We start from the raw sequence: 21,695 nt of genomic DNA, 5'->3' as shown, positions 1-21,695 counted from the left end.
ATGAAAGTATACAAAAGGTGATGGCTGGAACTCTTGACTTAATCTCAGCCACTGCTAATTACTTGGGGCACCATCCCAGTCCATGGTTATTTTGCACATCATGCCATCTCAGTTTGAACCCAGCTACATGCAAATCAGTCTTGACCCTGCTCCAGTGGGAACAGTCCAACCTGAAATGCCAAGCTAGGCCCTCACCAAACTGGAACACTATCCATCCAGGACCGGTTTCGCCCTCGTTAGTACCAATCCCACATCCAAATACGTCTATAAGCAACTGATAGGTAAGCAGTCAACCTTTGCGAAGGACCTTCCAGAGTTCCTGATTATGGAGCAGATTAAGGATTATGTGGTAAATCAATAATTATTCAAAAAAACTCTCTAGTCACATATTCATATAATTCCAGTGGCCCATTATATATTAAAAGTGCCGCCCATGCTAGCTTACATCCGTTCCTTTCTTCCTTGCCTCCAGGCGTGTATTTGGAGCTTCTCCTAGGTCTTTTGACCAATTCTTTTTGTAAAATTATCTGGTGTGCAAGGGAAAATGTCACAGCCTCATTCGTGGTTTAAACCGTGTAGGATCTCTTCCAAACAGATGTCTGAGACCAACCCTCACAAAGTCTGTTTGCGGTGCCTGCGTTCGGAGCACAACTACAGAGCGTGCAACTAATGCACCCAGATGACCCCTTGGCCATACGAGACTGTGAGACCAAACTTTAGGTTGCCAAACACAAGAAGGCTCTACGTCATGCCTGGTCGAAGGAAAAATGTAGGGGCCGTTTCCACTACAATGTTGTCATCATCGCTGTGTTTGAGAGTGGCAGATTTCTGATTAGATTCTCTTGGAAATAGTCAGAGTGCAAAATAGGGGGTCAACTTGCCTCTTGTTCTTACTTTTGATCTCCGTTGGAGCAGATTCAGATTTTGGTCCCAACGCACCCTGAATTCCCAAGTCTGTCTGCGATGTTGCAGCACGCAAAAGCATTGAGGGACCGTGATGTGGATATTTGGAACTTTCTCTATTTCCTCTGGCACTATCCTTTGGGCCCCAAGGATCTTTAGTGGCCTCCAGTCAGACTTACACCAGTGGGTCCACCCTCAGCTCCATCTGTGCCCCTCATCGGGTTCAACGCGGACTCCTGTGTCGACTTCAGTTTCTATGCAACCCCTGCGCTGGTCCCTTTTGAATAGACACCGTAGGGGGCTGTAAAGCCCATAGTGTTATCTCTCCGAGCCGAATCGACCTGCATTGAGATCGTGCTCAGATTCCACCGGTACGATGCCTTTGGGCAGCCCTTCAGATTCCGATAAATTGCCCTTACCACATGGTAGGACCCAGACTTTACACAATCTTTTCGGCACAGACTCAGACAATGACAACTATGATGAAAGGGACAGCTCTGTTTCTCAATATGGCGACGAACGCTGATGTGAATACACTAGCCTTGTGAACACCTCAGGCTGTCTTAAACCACCTACAGACGATAGCAAACCTCTTAACATTATTTGGGTTCACTATCAACGTGCCAAAGCCGCACCTGACTTTCTCATACGCTCCTGTTTATCTGAGCTATTCAAGATATAGGGGTCGATTATGATGGCGGTGAATCCGCGTCCTCCGGGCCGGTGGAAGCCACCGCCAGCCCGGAGGATGCGGATTCACCGCCGCAGTCCTTGAAAACACCCACCGCCAGATTATGATGGCGGTGGGATCAGCGGCAGACGGCAGGTCCGTCCACCGCTGATCCGTGGGGTGTGGACCACAATATGGTGGCGGTGTCTGCAAGACACCGCCAGCCATATTATGATGTGTGCGGAGACCTGCTTTTCCGCGGTGGATATTCCGCCGTGGAAAAGCATGTGGACCTTTGCTTCTGGGGGGCCCTTGCGGGCCCCCAGGGTGTTGGGATGTGGGGGGTGCCCATGGGGTGTACCTATGGTACCCCCCTGCATGTGCATGCACAAAGCGGCAGGCACCGCGCGGTGCCTGCCGCTTTCTGCATGCACATGCAAAGCATGCATTTTTAACTTTGCGGTGGGTGCTGCTTTAAGCAGCAACCGCCGCAATGTTAAATATACAGGATGTAACCGCCAGGGTGGCGGTCACATCCTAATTCCTATGGAGGGACCGCCGCAGCCCCTGCGGATGGTCCCTCCACCTCGGGGGTGGCGGACGGACGCAGGTCCGTCCACCATCCTAATCGACACCATAGTACGGTTCCATGCTGTTCCCCCTAGAGCGGAGGGTCCAGGACATTCATGTTATAATCTGGATGTTTCAGCCGCTGTCCTGAATCTCAGTGGGGATGACTGAGGCTTTTGGTGTTGCTGGCCTACTGTCCAAACATACCTGATGTCACATGCAGGCTTAGCAGTGGGAACCTAAAATCCCAGTGAGCACATCATCAGAGAAATCTGTCTTTTTGCAACTACATTTCAGAGGGGACTGCCAAAGGTCTGCAGTAGTGGCTACTGGACCGCGATTGGATCAGTGGCATGCGGCTCCCCTTGCACGTCCCCCCCCCCCCCCCCCCCCCGCCCCCCCCTCCGAGCAGACTGTGGTCAAGGATGCATCACTATGTGGTTTAGGAGACCATTTGAGATGGGTAGAGATATTTGGTAGAAACTCCAATGCACATTATTTATTTTAGGTTGACGGCAATATGTTTGGTGTTGTTTGAAGGCCTTCCTGTCCACTGTCCAAGGAAGGCAGGTGTGGATGATAACCGAACCACTATGTGTTACTGCAACAAGCAAGGAAGGAAGGTGTGGATGATAACCGAACCGCTATGTGTTACTGCAACAAGCAGGATAGGCTGAGGTCCTAGGCCCTGTGTCAGGAGGCTCTGCAACTCTGGAAGTGTCTGGAACATCAAATAAATTTCTCGGTAGTAAACCACCTGGCATGATCTCTAAATGCCAGGGTAGACACACTTAACTGATCACAAATTGCAGTTGCACCCAGAGCAGGGGCAAGCGCCTTCAGCAATGGGGATAGCTCTTGCTCGATCTTTTTGCCACAGCTGTGCATTACAGTTTCGCCAGGATGGTGTAGTACCTGCACCTTACTTAGTATAAGCATCTGTTCTCTGATCAAGCGGCTGCTTTAGGAGGATCTTCTGTCGCAGGACAGGGCAATGCACACAAGCCTGCACAATTTGCATCTCTATGCTTGTAGTATGGCGGTGGCTATTGACCTCCTTCCACCCTCTTTCTGAGGCTGTGGTTCTCATCCTGGGAGTGAGGCACTCCTCCACAAAATCTGTGTACACCAGCCATTGGGTCAAATTTGTGGATTGGTGCAATACCCGACAAATTGACATATTGTCAGCAGAGTTGTCTGAAATGATGTTGTATTTTCTCTCCCTAGCCCAACAAGGACTAGCTTTGGGCACAGTTAAGGACTACTTATCCGCTCTTTTGACTTTTTTGTGGTTGCTTGATCAGCCTTCATTATTTCCGTCAGCTGTTGTAATGAAATGTTTAAAAGGTTTGCAACGTTTGTTTCCGATGAAACACTTTCTAATTAATCTGATCCAGGCTCTTTTTTAAAACCCATCCTATAACACTTTTCATCCAAATTAGTTGGTGTTGAGGATCCAAGCTTAATTTCTACCAAAATTGGTTTCTCCTTTTCATGTCAGGCAGGCTATTACACTGCCTCCATTCTTTGCTCTACCTCACCCCTTTAAGGAGGAAGGGTGAATCCAATATGTGGACACTAAGAGGGCATTCATCTTTTATATTGATCCTGCCAAGGAACATCAAGGGGACGAGCACTCCTTGTATGGCTTTTCAGAGCAAAGAAAGGTTAGGTAGTGGATTGTTTTCTGCATAAAGATATAACGATAATTGGAATGAGAATGCAAAAAAATCTAAAAGCATTATAGCATTTATTTCACAAATTATAGTTTGCAATTAATTTGCTGTCCTTGATACATTTTGTGTCTAGGGTGCCTTTACACAATTTCCGTGATCAGATTCCACCCAGAGGTAGTTCCATTATTCCTGGAGTTGGCCAAAATCAGTGCCTGCCCTGCTACTTTTCAGTCCAAAAGTTCATTAGTCGATCCATATGTTCCATAGTATAAAAATATAGGTATGGACTTGCATGGATGGGGAGAACAGCAGGGTGAGATCAGGCAGGTCTGATTAGTCTTATTGCAGGGAAACAGTCTGCTACCCATTTTCTGTGGTAAGCCTTGCTAGGTATTTTGGCCTGACCTGACTTGGACCTATCCAACTGGCAACCTTGCATGAGAGGAGATGGGGACACGAACCCCTGCACACATTGTTCACTCAGTCCATGGGGAATAAGCGACCCCGGCGCCTTTAAAAGGCTGCATAGGTTCTGCTTATTCAGCCATATGCATTTGCCTTTGCAGTTGTAATCATTTGTTTAAATGCAAAGCACCAGGCTGTATGCCTGCTTTGGAAATATTGTGTGCTTTCTGCTTGTCTCACTGTCTGAATTAATGAGCCTGACTTTCTTTGATTATGCTCTTTTATTGTAAACAAGCACAACCTAACATTGACCTTCAAGCTTGATTTGTGCTATGGGGTAACCCAGTTTAAAAAAAAAAGTACTTGCCACTTTGAAAACGCACATATACACACGGCACCAGACCCATATTATATTTAATCACGGGAGGAGGGCATGTTACTTGTCTTCAGAAATGGTAAGCAGTTTAGGGTCTTCCTTAATAATTATAAATGTTAGTGTAATTCCCTGCTGCGCTTGTGGACCCCAGAACTTTTACATAGAAACATGTAAGAGAATTTAAAGAGTTCAGCATGTCCATTTAGGAGAAGCACCGTTCAAAGCCTGTCATAGGTAAGGTTTTTTGAATTGTAAGACTACTTAAAAAAAGAAGAAAAAAAATCTCAAAACTACATTGCAGCACTTGTAATTCAGATTGCTGCCTAACATGTCTGAAAAACCAGGAAAAAGTAGCCTGCTGGTCTTTAAGATTAGAAGAACTAAACAGCACCCTGTTTCCTAAGGTTCCTGGGGCTTCCTTGTCCCATGATGCCTAGGATTGGCAGACCCCAAATTCACACATCTACAGATCATAAACAATGACCCCACCACACAATTAGACATAGACCAGAACTCCATGCCCATAATATATAACAGGGTGACTTGTACGCTGGTTTTTCCATAGCTACTCCAGAATTGTGTGCTAAGGCACCCCAGCTAGTGACGTTGCAAGGCCATCTTCACTGCAGACCCATTACTGCACAAATTCCAACAAAGTTATGTACCACAAATATAGATGTCATGCAGAAGCATACCTTTTGTAGAGATGTTCAACACATAGACTTCTTACCACCTACTTGAGGCGTGGCGCTATGTAGCAGACATGTGAAAAGCAATAAAGCTTGAAACATGGCTAGTGCATTGCAATCTGCATGTTGTAACATGTAAAAATAAGGGCAAAACACCACCTAATGTAGTTGCATAAACGTATTTGCCCTGAAAACCAACTACAAGGTCTGTTCATCCTCCCCAATAGTCCTTTTATCGAGAATTTTACCCCACTATTAAAAAAAAAAAAAAAGCTCTGGGGACGAAAATTTACATTAAAAAACAGGCCGATTTAACGTCCGCAATAGCTCAAAATAATACCATATACTAAAGTCGGTGTCTCGTTAGGAATTATTTTTATGTAAGGCAAGCATTGTGCTTTTGTATTATATGGGCCGGATGTATTTGCGGGCCTATCAGCTTGATACAGTTTGCATACTTTCAGAGAAATAAAGACAGAGCTTGTGAAACTAAATTTGTTGATAGTCTTTTTCACTATATTTACTTGCTGAACGTAAGGCTAAACTGCATTTTGTTTATCTTACAGGTATTTTGACCAGCGGGATCTGGCTGATGAGGACCCTTCCTGAAACGTTGTTATGCTACAAAGGGAACCTTGTGAATGACATACAAAAATATTAAAGCAATACCAGTGTTTTAGGTAGTGTCAGTCAACTCTTCAGGTCAACGTTTCATCAATTGCAGTGGTTGCTATCTATCACATTGTACCACATGCTTGTTCTTTGTCCATTTGATAATCAACATTCACTGTTCAGGTTTTTTTGTTGTATTTTTAGTCAGTGCCGGTGTTCACTGAGATTAAGGTCTAAATGTAGAAGGATTTCGCATTACAAACCCTCAGATTCTGTCAAATAGAGGGTTTGTGACCACAAAAACAGTTTTACATATGTACTAGCCCAATTTTTGAAGTCATAAGTTTTTCTGAATCGCAAAGTGGGTTTTGGAATCTTTACCAAATCAGAATTTGGACGGGCCTGTTGAGACCATCGACCAGCTCAGACTTCTAAGTTGGCTGGCAACTGATTCACAAAGCGGAAGAGGTACCTTTTGGAATCCTTCTCCTTTGGGAGTCATTCTGTGACCCACTGCGGTTCATTATTTTGTGAACCAACCTATTGATGCTTAGGTCACTACGCAAAATAAATTAGTTTTTCAAACCACTTTCATAGTACATCTGTCCCTAAATTATTTGATTTCACTGAATGGTTCCATCATTTTAACTAAGCTCAGAAAGGATAACCTGATCATGTGGGTTACTCTGAAGTGCCCAAGATTCAATTTTATTATTTTATGTTCGGTTCCAAAGCTTTCTGGGGTTTATAGTTTACTTTTTTGTATGTTAAAGGGCTACGCTAAGAGTGTTCCAGTCACTTCAGAGTATGGATCACACTAGCAGGACGGCATACAAGTTAAGTGCCTGAAAGTTGTTACAAGGCCTTCTTCCAACAGTTGAATCACGTAAAAGTGGAGTGTTTCATTGAAGACTGTTCAACACATTTGGTTTCTTGTGTACCTTTCGGTTACAACACAATGAATACATGTTTCACTTGAATCCAAAAACACTCATTTTGCTTGCCTGGCCTTCTTGTGTAAATAAATTTTAATATTGAGTTTAAACAATGTCTTTTATTTTGTTTTAGAGTTCTCTTTTAAGAAAATGTATCTATTTTTGTCATCAAATGAATGTTGTCTTGTCTAATGATTTTAGCAAGTATACTAAATATCTACCATGTTGAATGGATGAGAATAAAGTCTGCTTCAATAGTGAAAGGCGAAGCATTGGCCTATTTGATAATGAGAAGTGCTGAAGCATTGACATCTGTCATTGTTGAAATTATAGGAGTGCCATCTGAATACTGTTGCTTTCTTATAGCCACTAGTGACAGAACTAATTGTTTTGGCCTCCTTTCATCCCTTAAAAGAAACCAGAATTGGCATAGCCAATAGTTCTCGCCTTTGGGACCTTATAAGTGTTTAGCCATGCAGCACATTATCCCCATTCACATGCCCACACACTCCAACAACACAACACACTGGGACCAGTTGGGCCAATCTTATAAGAAAAAAGGCCTACTCTTGTTGGTTACAAATAATAGAACTGAAAGAAGTAAATCATCAGACATGGGTCAACTTAAAATCTAAGCAGTCTTCAGAAAGAAAAAAACTGTCTAAAACTGTCAACAACCACAGATGCTATTTGCCCTGTTAGTGTGGTGCAGTGAGGGACAAAGACACTCGAAGGGTGGTTAAATAGCAAATGTAGTGTCAGTAGATAAAGGTTCTCAGGCTAATCCAGGCTGTCGTATCCCTACAGGAGGTAGCATTCTAAGCCCTAGCTGTTTTGCAGCTTAGTCCATACATGTATGCAGCACAGTATTGCTCTACCCTGGAGAACATATCATGCACAGCCTCAAAGGACAGCGTGGGTCAATCAGATGAACACACGTGGCACTAGTGCGTGTGCATTAGTGTGGAAATATTGAACTTCTCCAGAGTTGGGCTCATGGGCCAGATTGCAGGGCTGTTCTTCTCAGTGAAAAAGGAATTCTCCCTTATTGGAGCTAGTAGCCAGTGACTCATTAATGGCTGTATTTTTCTTCTCGGATTTCAGCATTGGCTCATCATGCGGATGTACATACCACACACACATTTCAGAACTCACTAAAAGTAAATAGGAGACGGACTTCTCAGTGATGGGCCCAATCTCCCCCAGTGCATTCACAATGCCCCTGCTTATTCAGGACAAACGAAAGAACCTGCCTTTTCAGACAACCAAGTCTTGACATAAGGAACTCCATTGCGTTGTAATCCAGCTACCCCAGGCCCAGCAGACAAGTAGTGAATGCCCAAATAAAAGATCCTCAATGCCAGAACTAAATGAAGCACACTTACTTCCGCCAACATGCTGCAAATGCCTTGCACACCAAAACTAGGCACTGTCATAATGATGTATGGTGACTCTTTACCTTTACCACACAAGTGAAATGCAATATCTGACTAAATGTAACCCCATCAGCCAACATTAACATTTGGAGCAACTTAAACCCACTCACACCCCTGACCTCTCGCTGTAAGTGCATGGAGGCAATGTAGTAATGCTTTTCGTGTTATATAAACCAATAAACACAAGTAACTTTGGCTATCTGCCTAGAAACCCAGGCATTATATCCTGTTATATTCTGTATAACATGTTAGTACTTCTTCTCTTACCTGACCTTGTACGGTCTTCACAGGGATTCGCAGTCACTATTGCACTGTCCATGGAGGCATTTCAGGGAATCTCCCTAAAAGGAACATTGATTTGCTTTCTAGACAAAAAACAAAACTGACAGGAAAGCAGTGAGGTGTTGATTCTTGTTACCAGCCCTGCTAAGTACCATGCATCAGTCGAAGGGTGTTTCACTAAGGCCTCTCCTGCATAGTACATGGACCAGAGCGCACAGGTCACTAAGTCATCAGAGCCTGTAGTGTAGCTCTTTGACAGGCTACAGCTGGTGTAATCTGGTGCCCAGTAGCGGGCTGGACAGGTAGCGGGAAGCGCTGGAAATAAAACAGCCTGGCTGTGACCTAAGTGTGCCTCATCCTCACTCTCCTGAGGGCTTATATATTTTTCTCATCCTCATTGCTTGATTTTGCTTGGGGGAAAGTCTTTTGATTGTCACTCCTAATTAAACTGAAATTATGAAAATGTCGCACAGAGCTTATTCATTCTCCCAAACCTGCCTAGGTTTCAGATTGCTTAGGTCTCTTAGAGGGGAGCTCGCTCCTTCCCAGTTCACACGTTAAACAGGCGGCTGTGTTTGTGCAAATCAACCAAAAATGTGCTTATTCAAGTTGCCGTGATATCATCAGCATTTACAGCATCGGTAAGTCTAGCATGCAGGCCCGGTTCTAGCCGGTGGGCCGGGTAGTTCTGGCCCACCCAAACACGACCCTCCCAATCATAGCATGAAAGCCAAGGCAAAAACAGTGTTTGATTCCTCAAGCTTTATGTGTTGTCAGCCAAGCCGAGTGGTGTTTTCCCAGTTCCTGGACCCTGTGGACAGAAATTAAGCCTGCTACAGCCTTACACCTTTCCTGAGTTCTACAGTTACTGTTTTATTGGCTCGTGAAGTTAGGCAAAGTTTGTTTTTGTAGTTCAAAGAAGGTAAGAACATGTTGAGGGGCATAGCTACGTGGGGCATTCTGACCATTTTTCAACATAAGAATACTGGGTAGTCGTCCGGCTCCCTCCGCGGCGCCTGTTGGGTTGACTCCGAGCCTCCCTCCCTTTCCGGAAGCCGGAGTGACCCCTGCAGAACTTCGCAGCTTTTACGAAGCCCTGCACTCCATTTTTGGGCAGCCTGTCTCCGCGGCTACGCCTTTGGGCCCCGCAGACTCGGCTGGGGGTTCCATGCCTTCGATGCAGATCCAGATCGGTGCCGGTCGACCTTACGACACCTCCTCTGGCGTCAAATCCATGGACGACACCTCTCCCCCTTCTGGCGCCGGTTGTGTCCCCAACTGACGCCGACCCCATCCTCTCCTTCAACGTGGACACTGAGCCGGACCGACATCAACCGGTACTTTTGTGCCATTTTTCTACCCTGGTGTTCCCTATCGCCCTGATTGGCAATCAGAGGAGGTTGAGGAGGACTGGGAGGGGTCTGTGGACCCTCTGGCAGACCAGTTGAAAGAACCGGACTGGAGAGAGCAGTTGGGTGAAGCCAGTGGTCTGGACACTTCTCCAGACCTTGGCATACTTTCTCCCTTTACCGTGGCTACGGAGGAGGGTGCATCATACGCAGTGGTGTTGCGTAGGGCGGCTGAGGCCTTAAACCTCAAGCTTCATATGGTGGCGGTCAGGACTACCCTCCTGACCGAGATACTTCAACTGGCAGCGGCCTCATCGGAGCCCCTGCTGCCATTCAATGAGGCCCTCATGGACATTCTTCTGGGCACTTGGTCAAAGCCCAGCACAGGGGCACCTGTGGATAGGATGGATGGTTGCCCGATGCCACTGCCCGGGCCCGGACAACCCCATTTTTCTCTCCCAGCACCCTACCCCGAGAGCTTGGTGGTCCAAGCCTCTACTTCCAAGGGTGCATCCCCTATCGCCCCACCAAATTGGGAATCCAAGAAGCTGGATCACTTGGGGAATAAAATATTTTCTCCCGCCAGCTTAGGACTGTGTTCGGTGAACACCTTATGTCTTTTGGGTCATTACACCCATGTGTGGGATACAGTCGCGCAGGTGCTGCCACAGTGCCTGGAGGAGGCCCGGGCTGTGCAGTTGCTGAGGGTAGAGATGCAGCGAAGTTCCCTATATGATGTGGGCTGGACACCTCCGACTCGCTAGGCAGGACAATTTCAACATCAGTAGCCCTGAGAAGCTATGCCTGGATGAGGTCCACTGGCTTTTTGGGCAATGTCCAATTGACTCTTCTGGACAGGCCCTTTGATGGCCGTCGCTTGTTTTAGCGACAACCACAGACTTGCACAAGCTGTTCAGCCTCTGCGCTGACTGGTACGTTGGTCCCCGTGTTGTGGGTCAGGGGGGCCAACAGGCGGGCCAGTCCTCCAGTGCCCCCTCTGCAGCAGCCTCAAAACCTTCCTAGTCCGACCCTCCAGAGCCACCAGTTGCCAGTGTGCCGCAGGATTCACCATCACCTCCTCCACTGGCAACTAAACACCAACAAGACAGAAGTACTCATCATGGGCCCAAACCCCGACGCCTGGACCGACACCTGGTGGCCCCCTGCCCTCAGAAATGCGTCCACCCCCACGGACCACGCACGCAACCTGGGAATCATCCTGGAGTCTGAGCTAAAAATGGACCGCCAGATCAACTCAGTCTCGGTCTCCTGCTTCCGCACCCTACGCCTCCTATGTAAGACCTTCTAATGGATCCCCTCGAACACAAAGACCGTCACTCACGCCCTGGTCACCAGCGGACTCAACTAAGGCAACACGCTCTACGCCGAATAAACAAAAACCTCAAGCTACAGAACATCCAGAACGCCGCCGCAAGACTGGTCCTCACCCTGCCAAAACACTGCCACATCTCCCAGCACCTGCGCACACTCTACTGGCTCCCCAATGAGGCAAATCACTTTCAAGATGCTCACCCACGCACACAAGGCCCTCCACGACACCGGACCAGCATTCCTGAACAGCCAACTCAAATTTCACGCACCCCAAAGGACCCTACGATCAGCCCAGCTCTCCTACGCCATGGTCCCACACACCAGAAAAAAACGATCGGGAGGCCGCTCCTTCTCCTACCTCGCGGCCAAAGTCTGGAACGCCCTTCCGCTTCACCTCAGACATAGATTCCCATCGTCATAAGAAACCTCAAAACCTGGCTCTTTGACGGACCCCCTCCTTGATGGACTGGAACCTGCACCTCCAGCACATTGAGACCCTTACAGGTGAGTAGTTGCGCTTAACAAACGTCTGATTGATTGGCAGAACATCACGTCGGACAGGTGGGTTTTGCAGATAGTCCGAAGGGGCTACTCCCTCCCCTTCGAGACTACCTCTCCATCCATATCACCTACATTACATGGCATGTCCGAGGATCACTTGGTCGGAAATTATGGCTCTTTTGGCCAAGGGAGCCATCGAGCGCGTCCCTGTGCCAGAAGCAAGTCATGGTTGCTACACCCACTACTTTCTGGTGCCCAAGAAGGACCAAGGCCTGCGGCCTATCTTGGATCTCCGGGATGTCAACCGCTTTCTCCAGAAGGAGAAGTTCAAGATGTTGACATTGGCTCAGGTTCTGTCTTCCCTCGACCCTGGATGGTAGCGTTGTATTTGCAGGACGCCTATTTCCACATCCCCGTCCTGCCGGCCCACAGACATTACCTACGGTTCACGGTAGGCCATGAGCATTTTCAGTTTACTGTGCTCCCCTATGACCTTACGAGCACCCCTCGGGTGTTCATGAAAGTGATGGCGGTGGTTGCAGCTCATCTGCACAGATCAGGGGTTCCAGTCTTTCCCTATCCCGACAACTGGCTGTTTTAAGCGGGCTCACTCCAGGCTGTCGTCTCCCACCTCCAGACTACGGCGGACCACCTGCATTCGCTGGGGTTCACTATCAGCGTGCCAAAGTCACACCTTATTCCCTCTCAGAAGCTCCTTTTCATCTGAGCGGTTCTGGACACAACTCCGTTTCGGGCGTATCCTCCCGAACAGCGAGTCCGGAATATTTGCGCTATGATTCCGATCTTTCAGCCTCTATCCCGGGTTTCAAACAGAATGACCCTGAGGCTACTGGGCCTTGTGCCTCGTGCATCCTGCTGGTGGATCATGCCAGGTGTCATATGCGGGATCTGCAGTGGGACACTGCAGACCATTTGCAGTGGTGGCTGACGAACCAGGATGGGGTCAACGGCAGATCCCTCTCCCTTACCAACCAGAGTTCACAGTGGTGACAGATGTGTCACTCCTGGGATGGGGCGGCCACATGGGAGAGGCAGAGATCAGAAACCTCTGGTCTTTGGCAGAGTCTGGGCCCCACATCAACCTTCTGGAGCTCAGGGCGATTCGTCTTGCACTGAAATTATTCCTTTTGTCTGTCAAAGGAAGGGTAGTCCAGGTGTTCACGGACAACTCCACTGCCATGTGGTACTGCAACAAAACGGGCAGGGTGGGGTCTTTCGACCCTATGTCAAGAGGCTCTCCGTCTTTGGACATGGCTGGAACACCATGGCGTATCCCTGGTGGTTCAACACCTGGCAGGTTCACTGAATGCCAGGACGGTAGAACGCAGGTGCAGGATGGATCAAGAATGGCGTCTTTTTTTAGGAGGAGCAACGCTAGTAACCAAGATGGCCGCGTAAGCTCCCGGCTCTGCTGACCTCTTACTCCCGCCGGAATATCCTGATATTTATCCTGTCCTTGTGCCCAGCCACAGTGTGTATGAACCTGCCGTGAGATTAATGGTGCTTTCCCGAGATCTCTAATTGCTCGGCTGCCGAAGATATGTCGAGTGGAAGTTTGCGGCCTAGATTTGCCCAGAAGCCGGGGTCTCGAGTACCGGCCCATCCGGGTTTCAGTTCAACAACATCGGCTGTGATGGTGCGATTGGGTCCGTTCTACCGGAGTGGGGGAAAAAATCTTTTCTCGCTTTTTTCGGATTGATGTGGATGACGGTTGGCTACCTTGCTGAAAGTCGGAGGAGGGGCGACAACTCAACGCTTGCAGCTGTGGACGGGGGCCCTGCCCAGTGACCCGGTAACGGGCCCGCTGGTGTTCGCTGGGTTTGGATCTCCGCCAGCGTTTGCGGCCCTAGGATATTATCGAAACAACCGATAAGTCTCCCTCTGCAATCGACCGTTCCCTATTCGCCCGTCCCCCTCTGAGACATCGGGCCTGTCCGGGGAAGCGATCATGATCGACACCGATCGAAGAGTGGTTGAACGGAATGTGGGTGAACCGTCGCTACAAACTGTGTTGGCAGCCATTGAGTCAATTCATGTGTTCGTTAAAGACCGCATTCAGACGATGATGGTGCGCTTGGCTGAGATGGAACGAATTGGACCGGACCCTACTCCACTACAAGAAACAGCGACAACCGAGACACCCAATATGGCCACTCTGATGAAGGAATTAGACCCCCTAGTGTGTGAAGTATCGGAGCCTTTGACCAGTGTTCTGGACGATGTACACAAGCTTGATGCCACCAAGGGATTGTTTAACCTACGATCGTTGCCGACTATGGAAGGACTAATTGATGTTCTCACTCCAGAAACCTTAGACGAGAATTGTTATCGGAATACAACTGCGCCACTTCCCTATGCATCTGAGCCGCTAAGATGGCGGACGATTCAACGCTGGGAGTTCATAACGGGGAAGGGAGTCTCTGGACCTGACGATGTTCACGGCACTATCGTTCTACTACTTTGTCTTGCATTGAGTTCTATTACAGTCTTATCATACTCGGACTGTCCTGTGGAAGAGGTGGTTTATTCGGAGGGGACTCATGTGTCTGATCGGGAGGGGCAAGGATGAGATCGAAGGACTGGGTTTGACTCAAATATCGATGGGCACGGGATCTGCTAAACTTATGCTATAGTAAGGCTGGGTGGTGTTTGAAGATCCCCTTGTTGAGATACATATTCGCTATCTGATAGATTTCTTGACTTCACTTTGGGGATCCTTGGTTCTGGCGGGGGGAGGGGCGACCGGGACCTGTACGAACATGCCCTCCTCCACTTCTCTTCTCTACTTCGGTAGATTCTTCTTTTAGAACCTTGTTAGTTGGGGCGACAGGCACACTGCTACTGGGGGTTAGGCGATACCAGTTTGCAGGGGTGCAGGGTGGGGGGATGGGTTTATTGTTTTCTTTTTGTTATCGCCCATATGGTTTTTTCTCTTTTTCATTTTTTCTTAGTCTTTCCTTTACTCGTAATATTGGCGAAATATCCTGACTTTGATCCTTAACTTCTAGTATCTGGTTGCCATGATTCTCCTGCCGTTTCGATTTTATGGGTTGGAAGATATTGAGGACCCGCAACTAAACTGTTAACCGATTATACTGATGCACATTTTGTTTTGTGCTTAATTGTGCGAGCCTCTCGAGTATATTTGCAGCTCTACGTCTATTCTGGTTTTTTGTACCAATTCACCCTGTCATTATTGGATGTATGTATGGCACCGGATATGTCGGTTTATTTTTTGGCTTTAAAATAATAAAAAGATTTATAAAAAAAAAAAGAATCGCGTCTTTACTCTGAGGTGTTGCAAAGTCTCTTTCAGCAGTGGGGAGAACCTTTGTTAGATCTATTCGCCACCAAAGAGAATATGCAATATCAGCAATTCTGCGTGTTGGACTTTCCAAGTCGGCACTCGCTAGGCGATGCTTTTCATCGCAAGTCAAGTAACGGTCTTCTGCCCAGAGTACTGAAGAATATCAAGCACGACCGGGCACCATTCATTCTTGTGGCTCCTGACTGGGTACGAAGAGTCTGGCATCCTGAGCTCTTGAACATGACATTTGATCGTCCAATCGGACTGCCCCTTCTGGAGGATCTTCTGTCGTGGCAGCATGGGACTGTCCTCCCCCCGAACCTGTCCAGCCTCCACCTCCTTGGATGGAGATTGAGCGTCTGCATTTGACAGCTTTCGACCTTCCTACCGAAGTCTGTACCGTTATCTTGGCAGCCAGGCGTCCCTCCACCAAAACGTTATATGCCTGTAGATGGAAAAAAATGGTGGCATGGTGCACAGCAAAGGCTGTGGATCCCCTTTCTGCCCCTCTTTCAGAGGTTCTCCTCTTCACTCTTTCCTTGGCCTAGCGGGACTCTGCTCTGGGCACTCTCAAGGGCTATCTTTCGGCCAATTTGCCCTTTATTTGTCTCCCAGATCAACCTTCTTTTTTCAAGTCCCCTATTGTAAATCGTTTCCTTAAGGGCATTACTCACTTGTTTCCTCCTATTTCTTTCATAATGCCCCAGTGGGACTTAAATCTTGTTCTGACTTACCTTATCTGCGATCCTTTCGAGCTGCTACATAACTGTCCCCCCCCGACTTTGACACTTAAAACTGCCTTTCTGGTTGCTCTCACCTCTGCTCGCAGGGTGAGTGAGCTTAAGGCTCTTTCTTCAAAACCTCCCTTCCTGGCTGTTCATCCGGACAAGGTTGTCCTTCGCACTAGGCCTTCCTTTCTTCCCAAAGTGGTTACCTATTTCCACATAGGACAGACCATCACTTTGCCCACCTTCTTCCTGCATTCTTTTAAAGAGGAGGAGAGGCTCCACCGTCTGGATCCAAAACGCTTTCCTTTTATCTGGATCGCACAAGACAATTCCAGGTGCATGATCAACCATTTATTGGCTATGTGGGCACCAAAAAAGGTCAGGCCATGCAAAAACTAACCATCTCTCAATGAGTCGTCCTTTGCATTAAGATATGCTATTTGTTGGACCCGGAATTACCGGTCCACTTAGGGTAGCCTGGCCAGAAAGTGTGGGTGATGGAGCCTGGAGAGCTTAGTGCCCTCCAGGATCGCTGGACAGGCCCGCCCCTTTGAGGTGATTGAGAAGAAGGGTAAGGTCACTTACTTAGTGGACTTTAAGACCCCCAGTCAGCCCCATCGGGTGCTCCATGTCAACCGCCTCAAACCCCACCATGAGAGGCCCGAGGTCGTCTTGATGATGGTGACTGATGGAGCAGAGGAAGAGGAAAGTGAGCCTCTCCCTGATCTATTTTCGCATTACTATTCGCCTTGGAGTTAGGTCTTACCGCTTGGGCCAGGCTACTCTTTCATAACTGCCTGGCTGACTTCCAAGTTGTCCGAAGCTTGCTTCCACAACTTAGCCATTTGGCTCCGGAAGGCCAGCATGTAGCTCACCACATCCTGGGGAAGCTTCTTGGGAGTCTTTTCCCATCCGTCTTTCACCAGGCTGAGAGGTCCTCTGACAGGGTGCCCATACAGAAGTTCGAAGGGGCTGAAGCCCACTCCTTTCTGTGGCACTTCCCTGTATGAGAACATCAGACAAGGTAGGAGGACGTCCCATTTCCTCCGCAGGCTCTCAGGCAGACTTCTGATCATGCCTTTCAAGGACTTTATTGAACCTTTGCTCTGGGGGTGGTAAGGGGTGAAGAACCGATAGGTAACCCCACATTCCTTCCACATAGCCCGCATATATGCTGACAGGAAGTTGGTCCCCCTATCAGGCACAACTTCCGTGGGGAAACCCACACCGGTAAAAATCCCCATCAGGGCCCGAGCCACTGCAGGTGCAGTAACGGTCTTCAAAGGAATTGCCTCTGGGTACCGAGTGGCATGATCCACCAGAACCAGGATAAACCTGTGACCAGCGGAAGTGGGTGGATCCAATGGCCCAACAATGTCGATGCCCACCCTTTAAAAGGGGGTGCTAACGACAGGTAGTGGTTCCAGGGGAGCTTTCAGCTTAACCCCTGTTTTCCCACTGGCTTGGCAAGACACACACATCCTACAGAAAGTGTCAGACGCCACCCTCATTTGAGGCCAGTAGAAATGGGGACAAGCCGGGCAAAGGTCTTGTCCTGACCCAGGTGTCCTGCAAAGGGTATTTCGTGAGCCAATTCTAAGAGAAAGGCTCAGTAACGTTGGGGTACTACCAAGGCCCATGACGAACCATGCACAGGTGCCTTGGGTTCACTGTAGAGAAGACCATCCTCCAAGTAGATGTGAAAATTCCCAGCAATGTTACCTGCTGCCTGGGCTTTGGCCTGTCGCCTCAGACCCTCAAGGGTAGGGCACTCCTTCTGCCCCTGACAAAACTCTTCCCTGGTAGGTCCTCCCTCCACATGCCATTCCGTAGGGATAGGTAGGTCCTCCAAGGAGACAACATACCCCTCTGTGGACTCCGGATCCACCATCTCAGGTGTCCCATCCATCTCACTGGGTGTGGATTCCGAGGCAAGGTTCTCCTGTCCCCGGGTCTTCCCCTTTTTGGCAGCTGGCTGTGCCTTTGTTCCAGGCTCCAGCCCTTGCAAACTCCCCCTCCGGGTAGTCGCAGACCGTGTGCTTGCTCAGGCCCAATCAGGTGTACCCAGCATCTCTGAATGAGTCCGGTATTCCACCTCCTTCCAAGCATTATGCTCCATATCATTTCCCAACAGACAATCGACTGGCACGGCAGGGCTTACTGCCACTCGAAGAGAACCTGCGACCCCTTTCCACTCAAAGGGAACTTCAGCCACAGGGTAGTGACCTAGTCTGCCGTCAGCCATCGCGGCGGGGTGGAGTACGTTTGGGATCACCTGCTCTGGGGACACCAGATGACTCCTTACCATAGTCATACTGGCACCTGTGTCCCTCAGAGCTTCCCCTCTTTGGCCATTGATGGTGACCCACTGCCCATACTTGGTGGTATTTGGGGGCACCTGGATCTTGGGAACCATCTCTTTGTCTCCCAGGGACACTAAGGTTATTCCCGCCCACTCCCCTCTCTTATCCAAGAGCAACTCCTCCCCGAGCACTACACTAGCCACTCCCAGGGTTTTTCCTTCATTGGGAGGGGGTGGTCTCTTTGGGCATTTGGCATCTCCTTTATAGTGCCCAACCCCACCACATTCATAACAGCGGACAACTCTTGGCTGCTGACTATGGTCAGGATGAGGGGGTCTTTGTGGGTTGGCTCTAGGAACCTGATCCCTTTCCTTGGAAACTGTTTTGGGGGCCTTTTGAGAACTCCCTCTTTTTGTCTCCCCCCTCCCCCACCCTTCTAGGGAGTTCCCTGACCAGTCCTTTGGGAATCCCCTCCAGTCCCCTTTGAGGACACCCGGGTACTGGCCCAGATGTCCGCCTCCTCTGCAAGCTTCCTAGGGCTAGTCAGCTTGCTGTCCACCAGGTGTTGACGCAGCTCTGGAAAACATTTCTCAAGTAGGTGCTCCTTCAATATCAAGTAATACAACCCCTCATAGTCCGTTACCTCACTGCCTTGCACCCAACCCTCTAAGGCCTTCTTGGCATTGTCTAGGAAATCCACCCAGTTTTGTGTAGCCAGTTTGTGGCTGTTCCTGAATTTCTGTCTGTATTTCTCCGGGGTCAGCCCAATCTTTCTGATCAGGGCCACTTTCATGGTGGGATAATTAGTCTGTTCTTCCTGCTCTAAGACTAGAAGCGCATCCCTCCCTCCTGGAGGCATATACCTGTACAGACCACCCCCCCAATGACTCTCTGAGATCCCATGGGCTCTTAAGGAGACCTCATAGGCAGCCAGCCATTTGGCACTGTCGTCTCCCACACTGAAACTGGCAACTACGTCTTTGGGCAAATAGGGTCTGTGTTCCCTGGTTGTTTCTTTAAGTACGCTGCCACCAATAGGATTACTGGAGGTCCCTACCTGTAGGGCTTTGATGTCTAACTCCTTTAAGCTAAGCTCATGAGCGAGCCTCGTCTCCTCCCTCTCCTTTTCCAACCTAGCTAACTCCAATTTTAATTGTCTTTCCTCCCTCCTGTCAGCTAACTCCGCTGCAGTCAAGCTCCTTCCAGATACACTACTTCCCGCCCTCGAAGGTGTCCTAGCACCGGGTAACAGATTCCCCCCTTTGGTTTGGTACAGCATCTCTGCTTCAATGACAGTTTCACGATCCTCCTCTTCCTCCTCCTTTTTCCCATCTGGGTGAGCTGCCACCCATGCTCTCAAGCTGGTTTGAAGTTCCACCTTCTTCGCCCCACGCTTAAAGAACACCCCCTTTTCCTGGCAAAATTCCTTGAGCTGGGCTGCTGTGTAGGTCTCCAACTCATCCAATTCAAACTCCATTTTACCAAGCGGGCCTCAGATAGTTACTTTGGAGTATTCAAGAAAGAGGCGTTAAATAAGGGCTACCTCAACCCACCACCAGAAAGGAATTTAGAAAAAACAAAACGTCCAATTAGGGAGATCACTAGGAGAAAACTCCAGGTGTAGGGTACGTGGTGCACACTAAACCACTGCCAAGTGGACGCAAGCACAAGCTCTCATCCCACCGCTGAGCACCAATATGTTGGACCCGGAATTACCGGTCCACTTAGGGTAGCCTGGCCCAAGCGGTAAGACCTAACTCCAAGGCGAATAGTAATGCTTGCGTCACACCCACAGCAGTAGCCCAGCGTACTTTCACTAAAAAAAAATGACACCACACCTTGTCTTAGTGGAAAAAGTAGAAAAACTTTGTTCTCTTAAGGTCGGTTTCTAGTTGCATTCACATACATGTCTCATCATTTTTCAACTACTATACTTGACTGTAATTATTCAATATGGCACAATTCTTGTAGTACTAATGAGTCCCTTTTAGCTTTAGTATACATTCAACACAAGAATTTTAAATAACATTCCTTTCAAATATTGGTTTCATTAATTATGAATGGTGAAGGGAATTGCTACCAACCATTAGTATGACACCATAGCCAAATTGAATAGGTGATAACTGTTGACCTATAGGGAGAAAAGACTCAAACTGAATCCATTATGCATGACAACATTTCATCTTAATTGCAGTTTTTCCCCTTTATGGTCGCCTTATTCTTATTTTCACAATAGCACTAGTGTTACAACTCTAGCATTTCTCCAATGGTGGTTCAGTTTTCCTCCTCACTTTCATGAACAGTTATGCTCTCAGTTGATACATTTACTAAGTCTGACACAGTTTAGGGCAATTCCACAATTCCTCCTTGGTTCACTGGCCCACTAGGAGAGGAGGACGACTTTCCAAAGAGATTACTGTAACCCCCTCTTCCCCACCCACCGCCTTGCTTACTTCTCGAGGAGATGATCCAGCTGACGAGAGGTGAATAAGGGGCCAAGACTGTCACTAGGGGGAAATTGTGGATTTGTACAGGAAAGGTCGGCTCTGCACCACCGGCAAGTCGCCCTGTACTCAAGCGTTTCTTTCCTTCAGGAAGCGACTCCGTAAGTGACAATGGACTGTGGGCCAAGTTATTTACTCAGGGAAATATTTAGATCCGATCGGGCCCAGTACACGAAAGGCAGCTTCAATCTTGCAGGCCAGTCACCCTGATGAGCGAGCGCCTCCGCTTCTGCATGGTTCTTTCACTTCGTGCCTTCCGCGGCCCGAACTCCTCCCCTCCTGACCTCGCCTGCTCCCGCCTTCCCTCTTCCGGGGCTCCGCTCTCCAGCACCGGGTCAGTGTCTTTACAGCCCTCCTCTCACACCAGACCTCCAGATACCAGCTCTGTGACGGCCCGTTCCGCCGGAACCAAGCCACCATGGGGCCCATCACACTCTGCCCCGGTCGCTCTCTCACCCGTCTCACTCTAGAAGGCGCTGCCGAACTCGTTACCTCAGCGCAGCGCCTTCCCAGCTTCCGAGCCTTCTCAGTCCCGCCGCCTCAAGCCACACAGCTGCAGGGCACCTTCGATAAAGCAGCAAAGCCACGATAAGGGGTCAGTTGTGAAAGGGGGCAAACTCAGACGAATTTTACGCCCACCGCCGAATATGTGTTCGTGTCAGCCTCCTGCTTCCACCGTTAGGGAACTAACTTGGAAAAGGCTCTTAGTTCCTCTAAAGGAGGCTGACTTGGCCACCCTCACCTGACAGTTTCACTACAGTTCACGTCCAGTGGTCCCTTCAGTGGTTGGACACACTCCTCTGGTTTCCTGGTTTTGTCGGGATTAACAAGCTCCGCCGGGTCAGATCCACAGTTGAGGGAGGGTATCCACCAGTAGAGAGAGCAGCCCCAAGAGGCTGTCAAACCCTCCATAGCGCGCCCACCTCCTCTAGCCACAGCCTGGACTCTAACTCACTTCTTATCTGGACAAATTCACTCTCCTCAGCTCTCTACCAAAATGGCCGCCCAACATTCCACTATTTATAGCCTAGGTCCAGAGGGTCTAGAGTGGACCAGAAAGTTCTGGAACCCCTCATGTTACCCAATGGCCCCAAGC

General features: G+C 48.7%; 1 protein-coding gene across 1 annotated transcript in view; it reads left to right on the top strand.

Annotated features, from left to right (window-relative positions):
- The window catches only part of GEMIN2 (gem nuclear organelle associated protein 2), a 263,441-nt gene extending 256,495 nt beyond the window's left edge, over positions 1-6,946 (top strand). The window contains exon 10 of the mRNA XM_078659764.1: positions 5,856-6,946. Within this exon, the coding sequence (XP_078515890.1) occupies positions 5,856-5,898 (43 nt within the window). The 3' untranslated portion in view covers positions 5,899-6,946. The remainder of the gene's footprint in view (positions 1-5,855) is intronic.
- The last annotated feature ends 14,749 nt before the right edge of the window (positions 6,947-21,695 follow it).

The sequence above is a fragment of the Lissotriton helveticus genome, chromosome 9 (assembly GCF_964261635.1).
Source record: "Lissotriton helveticus chromosome 9, aLisHel1.1, whole genome shotgun sequence".
Taxonomy (NCBI): Eukaryota; Metazoa; Chordata; class Amphibia; order Caudata; family Salamandridae; genus Lissotriton; species Lissotriton helveticus.
Note: the sequence above shows the minus strand (reverse complement) of the source record. Positions and strands in the feature narration are given on the sequence as shown.